This window comes from Protopterus annectens, chromosome 3.part0, assembly GCF_019279795.1.
Source record: "Protopterus annectens isolate FY-2018-M chromosome 3.part0, PAN1.0, whole genome shotgun sequence".
Lineage (NCBI taxonomy): Eukaryota > Metazoa > Chordata > Ceratodontiformes > Protopteridae > Protopterus > Protopterus annectens.
This window is the reverse complement of record NC_056731.1, coordinates 1838706137-1838719475: the sequence shown is the minus strand read 5'-3', so window position 1 is coordinate 1838719475 and position 13339 is coordinate 1838706137. Positions and strand designations below refer to the sequence as shown.

At 37.0% G+C, this 13339-nt stretch overlaps 1 protein-coding gene across 1 annotated transcript in view; it reads right to left on the bottom strand.

Moving 5' to 3' along the window:
- LOC122797094 overlaps positions 1-13339 on the bottom strand; it is a 625096-nt gene that overhangs the window by 536690 nt on the left and 75067 nt on the right. The window contains exons 3-4 of the mRNA XM_044065887.1: positions 6462-6536; positions 3926-6320 (exon numbers count right to left, since the gene is read on the bottom strand). Of these exons, the coding sequence (XP_043921822.1) occupies positions 3926-6320; positions 6462-6536 (2470 nt within the window). The remainder of the gene's footprint in view (positions 1-3925; positions 6321-6461; positions 6537-13339) is intronic.

The window sequence follows — 13339 nt, the reverse complement described above, 5'->3', positions numbered from 1 at the left end:
ATGGTGAGGATGCAGGGAGTAGAGTTGGCAAAAGTGGATGAGTTAAGTACTTGGAATCGACAGTTCAGAGTAATGGTGAGTGTGAAAGAGAGTTGAAGAAGAGAGTACAGGCAGAATGGAATGGATGGAGAAGAGTGTCAGGAGTGATTTGTGACAGATGGGTACCAGTAAGAGTGAAAGGGAAGGTCTACAAGAGGGTAGTGAGATCAGCTATGTTGTATGGGTTGGAAATGGTGGCATTGACAAAAAGGCAGGAGTCAGAGCTGGAAGTGGCAGAGTTAAATATGTTAAGATTTGCACTGGGTGTGACAAGGATGGACAGGATTAGGAATCCGCATAGTAGAGGGTCAGCTCAGGTTGGAAGGTTTGGAACAAAGTCAAAGAGGCGAGATTGCATTGGTTTGGACATGTGCTGAGAAGGGATGCTGGGTATATTGGGAAAAGGATGCTAAGGATGGAGCTGCCAGGTAAGAGGAAAAGAGGAAGGCCTAAGATAAGGTTTATGGATGTGGTGAGAGAGGACATAAAGGTGGTTGGTGTGACAGAACAATATGCAGAGGACAAGAAGAAATGGAAACAGATGATCAGCTGTGGTGACCCCTAATGGGAACAGCTGAAAGAGAAGAAGAAGAAGCCAATATTAGCTGTTCAGAGTCTGCACCTGCACTAAGCTAAGCTGCTCTCCTGTGTGCAAGACAAACTGCACAATTATGCTTGCTTCATGAATGAAGACTAATTAAACAGTGGGACCATTTACCTGATGGCACATTTCATCGTTGAACACTTTATTAACATTTCATTTTACAAAGTGATTATTTTTGCAATTCAGGAAATTACCTGTTTACTGTAAAATAAACTATATTTTCCAAGTTAACCACGCATGGTATAATATCTCTGTGACGGACATGATGGGGAACCTCTTAAAGTATGCAAGACATGATTTCTAAACATTATTTCCATAATATTCTCTACACTATAATTTCTAGTTAGATAAAACATTGGTCAAAAAATATGCACCCCATTAAGCACCACATATTAACTCAGAAAAATATTCATTCTTAAAAAGCTACTGGCATTGATTTCATCATTAGCTATTGAACTGCTGTAGTCATACCTCTCAGCCTGTAGACATTGAAAATAGGAACAAAGGCCCTTGAAAAATAAGAACATTCAGTCAAAATCTGGACATCTATTTATCATAAAATAAGAATACCAAATAGCACGTAACTCTTCTGCTTTCAATGTGAATGTGAGATACTACTCAGAAACACGTTTAAAAAACAGAGAATGACAAAAATTATGGAAAACATGAGTACATTATTAAATATACAGTACAAAATCTGTAGACATTAATGTACTGCATTCAAAATTCCATCACACAAGGTCATTTATTTTTGCTTCTGAAAAAGGAAGATATAAGATGTGAGTCCTGTTTCTTTAAATTACTGGTATTACTAGTATGATGGTCATTTAATGTGGTTTTACGAGTACTGAACAGCTTCAGAAATCACGTGTGACAAAGTGAATTCAGAGAAATGTGTAAAGGGGTAAATCAAATCTGAAAATAGGGACATATCTCCAAAACTAAGCGCACTGTATGCAGGGGCAAGTTGGGCCTGAAAAATAGGAATGTTCTTTCAAACTAGGGACATTTGAGAGGTCTGGTTGTGGTAGCTATGATAAACAAACACAGACTGCTAGAGGTAAAAACAACAAACTGGTGAAGAAGGCAATAAGAGTAGTGAGCAAACCAACGGTGTTTAATCCAGAAGCAAACACTCACAAGGTACTGAAAAGTGCACACAAACTGCAAACCAACGATAAAAATAAAGCGCTTTTCGTCCTGCTCACTAGCAGGACTTCTTCAGATAAAAAATGTCATAAAAACTCCCTCATTAAATACTAAGTAAAAAAGTGGGCATTGTAAGTCACACAAGTTACACTCAATTAACTTAAAGAGACATTGCTCACTGTGGTAAACAAGTTGTGATTTAAAATACAAAATGCATGTTACATACATTTGCAACAAATTTCTACCCCTTCTTGCAAGATATGTAATCAATAATTAAAGAAATAAAAGGCTTCATTGTTAACAACAGTGTTAACAAAACTAAAATTAATTAAAGTTGAAACAAACACTGAAGTTTGTTGAAGTAATGCAAAGACAAAGTGAAAAAAACAATAAAATAATAATAGATGATACTATTGCAGACCTGATAACATAGGTTTAAATGTTAAACTTTCTTTTCTCTAAAAGGTAACAAGGGTGCTGTGTATAAACATTTATAGTGTACTAGTGTCTCAAATTCCTAAGTTTAAGTATACATGCCAAAGATACTACTTCATTCAAACCCAGATTAAAACAAGATCCAGTACGAAGTTGCCAACACAATTCTAGTTGTTCCAATAATAAAGATGTAGGTCCACCTCTATTATCATCAAACTCTGAGTCAATGGCTCTAAATAAGAAAGAATGGTGTGGATATGACACTATGTCTTGCCAGAGCATTGTCTAAGCTTTGATTTCTGATTTTATACAAATGCTCGTAAACACGTTCTTTCAACTTATGGTCGGTTTTACCGATATAGAACGCGGTACAACCTGAGCATTGGGCCACATAGACCACAGATTTAGACTGGCAAGTAAACCTAGAGTGGATCTTTATTATTGGAACAACTTGAATTGTGTTGGCAACTTCGTAATGGATCTTGTTTTAACCCGGGTTTAAAAGAAGTAGTATCTTTAGCATACATACTTAAACTTAGGAATTTGAGACGCTAGTACACTATAAATGTTTATGCACAGCACCCTTGTTACCTTTTAGAGAAAAGAAAGTGTAACATTTAAACCTATGTTATCAGGTCTGTAACAGTATCATCTATTATTATTTTATTTCTTAGTTTTTTTCACTTTGTCTTTGCATTACTTGTTTTTTTAGACCCTTGACATGTCTACTTGTTAGCATTTAGGCGCTTAGTTGGCGTAATAGTAATATGGCAACTGTTTGTTTCAGACTTCAACAAACTTCAGTGTTTGTTTCAGACTTTAATTAACTTTAGTTTTGTTAACACTGTTGTTAACAATGAAGCCTTTTATTTCTTTAATTACTGATTACATATCTTGCTAGAAGAGGTAGAAATTTGTTGCAAATATATGTAACATGCATTTTGCATTTTAAATCACAACTTGTTCACCACAGTGAGCAATATCTCTTTAAGTTAATTGAGTGTAACTTGTTTTTACTTAGTATTTAATGATGAAGTTTTTATGACATTTTTTTATCTGAAGAAGTACTGCTAGTGAGCAGGACGAAAAGCGCTTTATTTTTATAGTTGGTTTGCAGTTTGTGTGTACTTTTCAGTACCTTGTGAGTGTTTGCTTCTGGATTAAACACCATTGTTTGGTCACTACTCTCATTGCCTTCTTCACCAGTTTGTGGTAGCTATGATGCTGTTGACTAGATAGAGCTAATACAAAAAGTAAAGCAACATCCAGACTATATGGTAGTATAATTTGGGAGGTGAAAGACTTTAAATATGCAGAAGAACGAAAACTAAACAGATTCCTTTATCTTGCATGTGCCAGAGTTAAAAATGTATGTTGCATTTTGCGTTATCTTGAGACAACCAAAAAATGTACTCTTCTCTGTTATGCTTTTCAGCATGTGGATGATTTTATTCAATTATGCAGATTCTCTTTAGGCCTTAAATGAACTATAAAATCATTATGAGCAATTCTTTGTATCAGTAAATTTACTTAAATCTGAAAAAAAAATGAAACAGTGTTACTTATTGCCAAAATGACAGATTTTAGAGTGCTTTAAGCACCCATAAATCAATGTACTTGTGACAGTTTACAAGCAAAAGTAAATTTTATAAGTGCACACTCTTACATCAATAAGAAACAATCACAGCAGTCACTTACCCTGTTTGCCACTTGTGTCAGTTTTTGATTTTCCCTTTAAAATTCTTGAAAGATTTGAAAGAGATGACCTCAGTGACTGTTTGAAACTTAGGTCTGGGAGATCTGTAGACTCACAAGACGCCAATGAGTTTGCTTTCACTTCTAATGTTCTTGAAGGATTTGTTGGAATCTTTTCCAGTGACCTGGACTTCCTGTATGTGGTAAATACTCCCAATTTGCCAAACATGGATTTTGAAGCCTTTGTATTTGCTTTTTCACTTCGAGATAACTGTGAGTTATCAAGGGTACTGAATTTCTGCTGATTCAAAGGATGATGTTTCTGTAGTGATTTTTCTGTCTGCAGTTCTGTATTCCATGTTGATATACCCAAAGCAGACTCAGATCTTTTTTTCACAACACTCTGCATGCTACTGTGAGGGGTTAACTCTCTGTATGGTTCCAGAATTTCTGGTTCCATTTCCATGATATCTGAAGAATGAGACTCTTCTAATGAAAGATCTAACATTTTCTTATCCAACTGCTCTTTCATATTTGGAGTTTTCACTTTATCCCTGATCTTTTTATCTTTATGCAAAGCAGCTTGTTGCATCCCTTCTGTGGGAGTAGAAATGACTTCACCAGCTTCTCCACTAGTGCTCAAAAGGATTAAGGATTCCAAAAGGGAATATGCAACTTCAATTCCTTGTGAAGATGCAGCATATTCTTTCTCCATCTTGACAGAGTCATGACTAACCTCACCAATTTTTTCTTTAAGATGTTCTATGTCTTTAACTGGAATTTTGAATGTCTGTTCCTGTAAGTCTGTAACAGAATGAAGTTCAGATATACTGTGATCAATACTGGAAGTAGAAGAACATGAAAATGAAGATGTTTTTGCCTCAGTATCAAAGTAAACATCAGAAGTATAATGCTGCATGCTACTAAAATCTTCAGTACTGTATTCAGTAGCTAGTATCACTGAAGGCACTTCTACAGAAGATGATGTTGCTGATTTCAAGAGAACTGCTTCCATTGAAGGGACAGAAATGTTTTCTAACTGAGGTTCATCTGCCAAAACAGCATGTACAGATGCATGTATTTCTCTAACTGTAGCTTGCTTATTGTGGCTATTAAGCTCATTAAAAGCAGATTCTGGCTCTAATAAGCTGTTAAGCTCTTCAACCAAGCAAGCCATTTCATTAAGAATGTTGTCCAAAACTGCATTTCCAGAATTAATTGATGCAGAAGATGTGGAAGTGAGATCTAAACAGCTGCCATTTTCTTTCGCTGGCCCTACACCTTTTTCCTGCATGACTGTTTTGACTACTGGCATATCAGATTCTTCCCATGTAACTGTTTCGACTATTGGTGTATCACATTCTTCCTTTGTGACTGTTTCGACTACTGGCACATCAAATTCTTCCTTCATGACTGTTTCGACTACTGGCATATCAAGACTGCTTTTAAATCCTAGGACTGTGCTTTCTTCCTGAGCTTTCTTACTTTTACTAGCCTTATTTTGAAGATACATAGTATTACTGATAGCCGCAGACAGTGACTGTGTTGAAGCCTCCAAATAATTTTCTTCATGTATGCTATTACTTTTACTATCCGTGTTTATTTTACAGATATTTTCCCCAGAGTGCTCTGGCAGCACTTCTTGCACACTGCCATTTCCTTTAAAAGAGTCAGTTTTAACAACATTATTTATGGCCCTTTCAAAATCATGTGTGCATGCTGTGTCCTGTAAGCAGATATTATCTATGGGAAAATCAGATGCTTTAGCACAAAAAATATTTTTAAAAGTGATTTCTTCTGTTATATGTTCTGATGTTACTTTTACTGCGGTGGTTTCAGTTTCTCTACTTATGTCACGGCTCTCTAAAACGTTAAAAGGCAACATCCTGTCAGCAGGGACACGTGTCAATGGATCTATGCTCTTCTGAGTTTCAGATACAGTAGTATCTGCAGTAGCTGGACTAAAGGCACTAAGCATGGGAATATTGTCTGTTTGAATCAACATCTTATCTTCAGTATTTAACTGTAAGCAGTCCACTTTCTGAGTTTCAGTTTTCTCAGCACACACTTCTAATGATACTTTATCACCTCCTTGCAGTGATCTCTTACAACTCTTTGGTAAGACAGGTTTTTCTTTGTTACCTTCTATTGGTTGAAGAAGTTTATCTGAAGAATCACTTGGCTGCCCATCACATATATTTTTAAAATTACTTTCATTCTTGAGTTGCTTGGTGAAGTAAAGTTCATTTATTTGACCAAGACAGTTGTCTTTAGAGAATGACATAGCTTCATAATCAGAAGAACACCTCACTGTGGATAAGTCAGACATGTGATCAGTGGTCCTACACAGTGAACCACGAGAAATGTCTTTCAGTGCTTCAGGGAATGTACTTGTTGCCTTTACAAATTTATAGCACAAGACAAAAATGACAGAAAGACAAATAATAAAGATTAACATTAAATACATTTAATTGGTTACGAAACTTAAATATAGTTTAGGTCATCAGTACTAGTTTCTACTACTAATGCTACCATTTACCTGTTGTTTGATTCTTGCCACATTATCCTTGATTTTTACTGTATGTATTTCTATGGTATCTCTGAATTCCCTTTCCTGTAATAAAATTGTAAAAAGAAAAGATAAACACATTAAAATCTTGTTCCAGTGTTTCTCTTTATGACACACTAGTCTACTGTTTCTAAGCCTCTCATGGCATCGTCAGTAAAATGTTATATTAGTTAGACGTGTCTGAGATTCCAGCTACCTAAATCTGACAAAGACTTGGATAAGTGGAGTACAGGCCATCATTAGGAATTACTGAGTGCCTTGAAGCTACTTACTTTTCATTTGAAGGAGAGGTGGCAGTGAAATCAACATAATGGTGACCTCCTCCAGCAGTTTAATGATACATCTCAGTTACCAGACACAGGATGCTACTGCATGCACTGTTTCTATCTAAAAGGGTGTAACAATTAAGGAAACCCATAAGTAGGAGGCTTAGTGGAGTATACTTAGTTATGTACATGACACTTTACCAGCAGCGTTCAGAAGTAATGTTTGTTAATGTCCTGTTTGATTACACTGATCTGGACATAGACCAGATGACTGAATAAGGCTAGGCAATAGAGCCACACGGGTGGCAGCATACCCATAGATGGGGGCTTGGGCACATGGTTACCCTAGAAAGAAAACAAAATAAACAATGGAATAACTTACCATATTCAGATATTACTGATACCTAACATTTTTTATCCCTGTATATCAGTTGTTTGAAAATGTGTTACAGTTGCATTATAGCAATGCAGTTTCAGAAATTAATCCAGCACTGTTTTAAAACTGAAACAGTACAACAGGCAAGTAGGCAGACTTCATTTATCCAATTTTCTCTTTACAAATGGTTAAGTGAAATAGTTAAAAATACTTTTTCCTACTATAAACACTATACTATTTATTTACATGTATTAACCAGATAGGGGAGTTGTTCCATGGATCCTTGTCAGTTATCACCAAAGCCAGTTGGCAATCACAAATGCAGATAAGGCAATAGAAGTATTCATACACTACAAGCAATGCATTTATACGTTTAGATATTCATAATTTGAGGAAAATATGCATGCCTGCTTTTGAACAGTGGTATTGGAGGGAACCATTGAGAATTCTTCACAGTCCAACGTCAAAATAAGCCAATACTTAAGGAAACAAATCTTAAGGAATAAAATCCAGACTGTATACCGGGAGGTCTGATAACAACACTAAACTTCAAATGTTACATAAGAATACAGGATTCACTGGAGAATGCACTAATGCTGGGAAAGACTGAAGGCAAAAGAAAAAAATAGGGGTAAAGACCAAGATGTCAAGGCAGAACAGCTGAAGTATGAGTATGAATTTACAAGAATTTAAAGAAAAAGTGATGAGCAGACAGGCATAGTGTGATAATGTCATTGAGGTTCCAAGTAGTTAGACTTAGCCACATGACTAAACAACAAATTTTGAAGCAATCAGCAGCTTTTTTCCAACACTGCTTTCCCTTTCTCTCTCTCTCTCTCTAAAGCATTGCATTAGTCATCTTTGTAGATCAGAGTGTGTACGCACCTTTAAGAAGCTTTTCAGTGAGCTAGCACGTGCATATAGATACTGAGCAAGTGCAAGCTAGATTGTCATTTTGTAGTGAGCTGCAGAGGTGTAAGCATGTATGTATGTGTAATATTCAGTCAGTTCGTTTGTTTATATTTTATGTTGCTGCTAACTATCCTGATGTGTTTGTATGTAATAAACTATATAATTGAACACCTGAGCCTCTTTATCTTAATTAACTACACAAGACGAGCAACATGGTGTCAGAATGAGATCCAGAGGCACTCAGTTAAACATACAGGAATATACAGGAGTGGATCATCTCTACTGCTCAAATGACTGACAAAACAGGTCAGAAACAAATTCCAGGTACTAAAACTTGCTTAAATGATTTTTTTCTCATTGAATATAAAACAAAGCACTCAGAATGCTCAAAACGAATTTCCAGTTAAACAAAATATCTGAAACTGCGACATATTGATAAAAATATTCAAAATAGTTATGAAAATGTTTGAAATGATATCTGAATTGCATAAAATATATAATACAAGGAAAATGTTACTATGTGCTACGTTTTCACATTAACTAAAGCTATTCAAACTATCTGAAGTGTACAAAGCGTTCGCAAGTTTGTGCAGTATTACAGTACAGTTATTTTGCAAAATATAGCCATTTCAAAGAATATTTCGCAAAGTACAGTCTTTCAAAGAGTTTATTGTGCATTTGAATGTTGTTACAAGTACCTGGTGAGTGTGCATGTTCATACATAATTACAAGGGCAATATTTTGCATTGTGTTTAAGCATACTTTGTTGGCATGGTAGAAGGATTTTGCCGAACTGTTCCACTTGTACTTGACAATAATATTACAGAAAATTGGACAGTGTTTGAGCAAGAGTAAGATATTTTCATACAGGTTCCATTTTCTGACAATCATGTACAAAGGCATTTATTCTGCTTAATTTAGCTGGTTCAGAAGCCATTGAAAGAAAATGTTCATTTGTGTATGCACCTGCTGTGTATGCAGGGGAGGAGGAAAACCACCATATGGCGGCACTGGCTGAAACAAGGGAAGACCCAAAGTGCTTAAAACATAAATTTAGAGAAATGTGTAAACCCCAAACAAATATTACAATGGAAAGGCACATATTTTACACAAGAGAGCAAAAGCCTGGTGAAACTTTTGTAGCATATATAACTGACTTGGGAAATAAGGTTAAAATGTGCAGATTTGGTGAATTAATGGATGAGTTGACAAAAGACAGGCTTGTGCATGGTATTAAAGATGATGCAATGAGAAAGATTTTGCTTCGAGACAGTGACTTAACTTTGAATAAGGCCATAGAGATTTGTCAAATACATAAGCTCACAGAACAGCACAGAAACATGCTTACAAATGAGAAATGCATGCTTCCCATACCTTCCAAAGCTAATGTTGATAGTATGCAGTACATGGTTACAGGATACAGGCCAAAGGGTAGAGCTGCCATAGCCCAAGCTTCAGTGAAACCTAGACCCTTTCTAGCAAATTCCAAGGCATGTTCGGTAAAGCAGACATGCTCAGTGAAGCACAAGAGTGAGTCAGCAAACTCAAAGCATGTGCCCTCACCTAGCCTCATAGTCAACTGTCGTAACTGTGGTGGAAATCATGAGTCTAAAAGAGAAAAGTGCTTAGCCTTTGGTCAGTAGTGCCACAGATATAAAAAGTGGAATAATTTATAAAAGGTTTTGTAAATCAAAAGAGGTCCATTATTTTATTAAAAAAGAACATTCCAAGAGATTAGGGAGCTGTGACCCTACTGTTTATGTTGATGGTGTGTCTGTGTTTAACGAAACAGTCAATGCAGTAGATTTTTGGGCAAAGAATGAAGTATTTTGTGCTGTTTGGATTAATGGAAGATCCATAGAGGTCAAAGTTAATACTGGTTCAAAGTGTATTGTTATGTCAGCAGAAACATTTGCTAGAGTAAGAGCTGGTGAGAAGCTTGATTTAGCAAAGTGTGAGAAGCTTGTTGCTTATGGTGGTGAAGAAATTTAAATTGAACGCTCAGTAGTGCTTTCATGCTACTCTGCTGAGAACAGCTATGACTTGCAATTTTAAGTAGTCAAAAGGCACGTACAGTCATTATTAATCCTCAGAGACAGTTTGAAAATGGGACTGCTTTAATTTAATAAGAAAGTCCACTGTGTAAGCTTAAAAGGCAACAGCTCCAATTTTGCCCAGACTATTTTTTTCTACCTATGCTGATCTTTTTGAAGAAAAACTAGGCAAACTCCTGGTTTTGTACTCCATGAAGTTAGACCCTGAAGTCAGCCCAGTTGTCAGACCAGCAAAGAAAGTTCCACTAGCTATGCAGAGTCAAAGCTCAGTTAGAAAGAATTGTGCAGCAAGGAGTGATTTGTCCAGTAGAAGAACCAAGTGAATGGGTATCCTCCATGGTAGCAGCTCATAAGAAAAGCTCAGATGATATCAGAATATGTACTGATCCAAGAGATTTGAACAAAGCATTAAAATGACCTCATCAGCCAATATGCACAGTCAAAGAAGTTGCTGCACTTATGTCAAATGCCACTGTTTTTTCTGTTGTAGATGCAAAAGTTCATGTTGGCAAATTTTGCTTAACCAAAAATCTTCACTGGTAAACACTTTTAGCACTCCTTTTGTCAGGTATACATTTTTGAGAATACCATTTGGGATAAATTCTGCCAGTAAAGTATTTCAAAGTGCAATGGAACACTTTTTTTCTGGTTATCCGTGTGCTATTACAGTAGATAATATTCTGGTAGGAGACAATGGTGAAGTCAAACATGATAGAAACCTCAGGAAAGTTCTAGAATGATCTTGTGAAGTGAATCTTAGGCTGAAGCCTCATAAATGCAAATTCAGGCTACAAGAAGTTACTTATATTGGTCATTTGTTTACTAGTTCAGGCTTACGACCAGATCCTTCCAAGAAAACAGCAATTCTTGAGATTCCAGCTCCAGACAATGTCCAAGCCCTACAAGTTTTCTTGGCATGGTTATCTATGCAAGGTTATTCCAGATTTGAGCCAACTTTCAGCTCTCTTAGCGGAGCTGACACGCAAAGATGTAACTTGGTCCTGGTTAGAATAACACCAAAGAGCATTTAATGTCCTGAAACAGAGAACTGCCAGCCCACCTACTTTAAGATACTACGACATTCACAAACCAGTAACTCTTTCTTGTGATGCTTCGATGTTTGGTCTTGGTGCAGTCATTCTTCAAGAGGGCAAACCAGTAGCCTGTGCTGTGAGAACTCTTACCCAAACCAAGATGCAGTACGCTCAGATAGAGAAAGAACTTTTGGCAATTGTGTTTGCTTGTTCAAAGTTCTATGATATTTATGGCCACCTATTCAAATTGAAACCGACCACCAACATCTAGTCACTATTTTGAAAAAGCCTACGCGCACAGCTCCTGCTAGATTGCAATGCATGAATTTGAAACTGTAAAAATATAATTTCAGTCTTGTTTACACAAAAGGCAAACTTCTTTATCTTGCTGATACTTTATCCAGATTGCCCAGAAAAACCACTGAACAGCATGAAAATGAGAAACCTGATTTTGAGTCATGGAAGTGAGAATTTTTTCTTCCACATGTCTTGATGAGCTTAGAATTCATACAGCTTCAGAACTAATTCTCCAGAAGCTCAACCACTTCATCAGTCGATAGTGAGTGGCTCCTGTGGAAGAATTACTAAGAAAGAACCAAATGATATTGCCAACGTATTGGCAGACAGGTTCAGTGTGACCTTTACCCCCCTTTCACCCCCTAAAGGGCCTATAACAATACCTGAGGAATGCCAAGTCCCTATTATCACGGCTACACAGGTAAAAACCGCACTGTCCAAAGCCAAGAATTAGAAGTTATGTCCTTACCATAACGTTCCATGTGGAGTGTTCATCTCGCCTTTGTTCTTACACCTGGGTTCGGAGCCGATCCTCGGCTCCGTGTTGGCCGCTTGCAAGCTCTGCATCGAGAAGAAGCTCGAGACCAACCTAACTCCCACAATCCCCCTCTGCCTTTACCTCAGATCTAGTTTGCAAGCAAACCAGAAGTCAGAGAGAGAAACATACTCATACATACAAAAAAGAAAGAAAATGAACTATATGTAAAAATGTACAGTGAAAAATAGCCATGTTACAGGACACGCACACTTGGAAAGAACTGAACATGTGAATTTGATAAAGAAAGATTTTCAGGATGGTTATTCATCAGCTTATCTGGGACAAAGGAAAAGATGAGTACTTACATCAATTGCAAGAGGAGCTCAAACACTGATAGAATAGGATAAAAAAGATAATAATGGCAGATTTGTACTGCTAAGGGGCTACTGGCAAGGGAGGAGAATTACACTGGCATGTACTTATTCCTCCTAAAACTGATATAATGGAGGGTCTATATTAGATCAGCGAACGCTTAAAAAAGCGAACGCTGATTGATCAAACTTATGTAAGTGAAAGCTTAAAATATCGAAGCAACAGAAACTCAAAATTTATCCTGGGGAAAGAATTTGGTTGTCCATTTCTGTTGCTTCGGTATTTTCAGTGCTGTGGTGGAAAGTTACTGGTCGGGTTCAGGTAAGTGTACGATTGTGTGGATGTGAGTGTTAGGACGGGTTAGGTGAGTTAGGGTTAGGGCGCGGGTTAGGTATGTGTGCGACTGTGTGGACGTGAGGGTTAGGGCGGGTTAGGTGAGTTAGGGTTAGGGAGCAGGTGAGGTGAGTGTGCGATAGTGATGGACCTTAGGGTTAGGGTTTGGGTTAAGGTAAGTGGATAGTTAGTGGTGTGTATAGTTTAGTGTAGGGTTAGGTGTCAGATTTTAGGTGTATGTGTGTGGATTGCTGCTTGTTTGGTGTGCTTGTGTTGTGTGTATGTGTTTTGGATCAGCGATTTTCTTTCCCCTAGGAAAAAAGATCGCTGTTCTGACAATTCGAGATTGTAAGCTTTCGCTTACATAAGTTCGATCAATCAGCATTCGCTTTTTTAAGCGTTCGCTGATCTAATATAGACCCTATAATGGAGCTTAAGACAATTCTGGGAGAAAGAATCAGTTTTCAGCAAGGAATATTACTTATAGGTGGGGACTGGAATTTGATTTGCAGAACTGAAGCTGAGTCTGGGAGACCCAGAAGAAAAAGTATAACAAAGGAGGGTAGAATTTTGAAGCAATTTATGAAAATATTTGGCACGGAAGGTGTGAATTCAGTAATTTGAGTTCTGAGTGCATTTACATATTATTCCCCAAGATATAAAAACTGGGCTACTCTAGACAGCATTAATATTTCACAGGAGCGTGTACATTTAATTGAAGGTCTT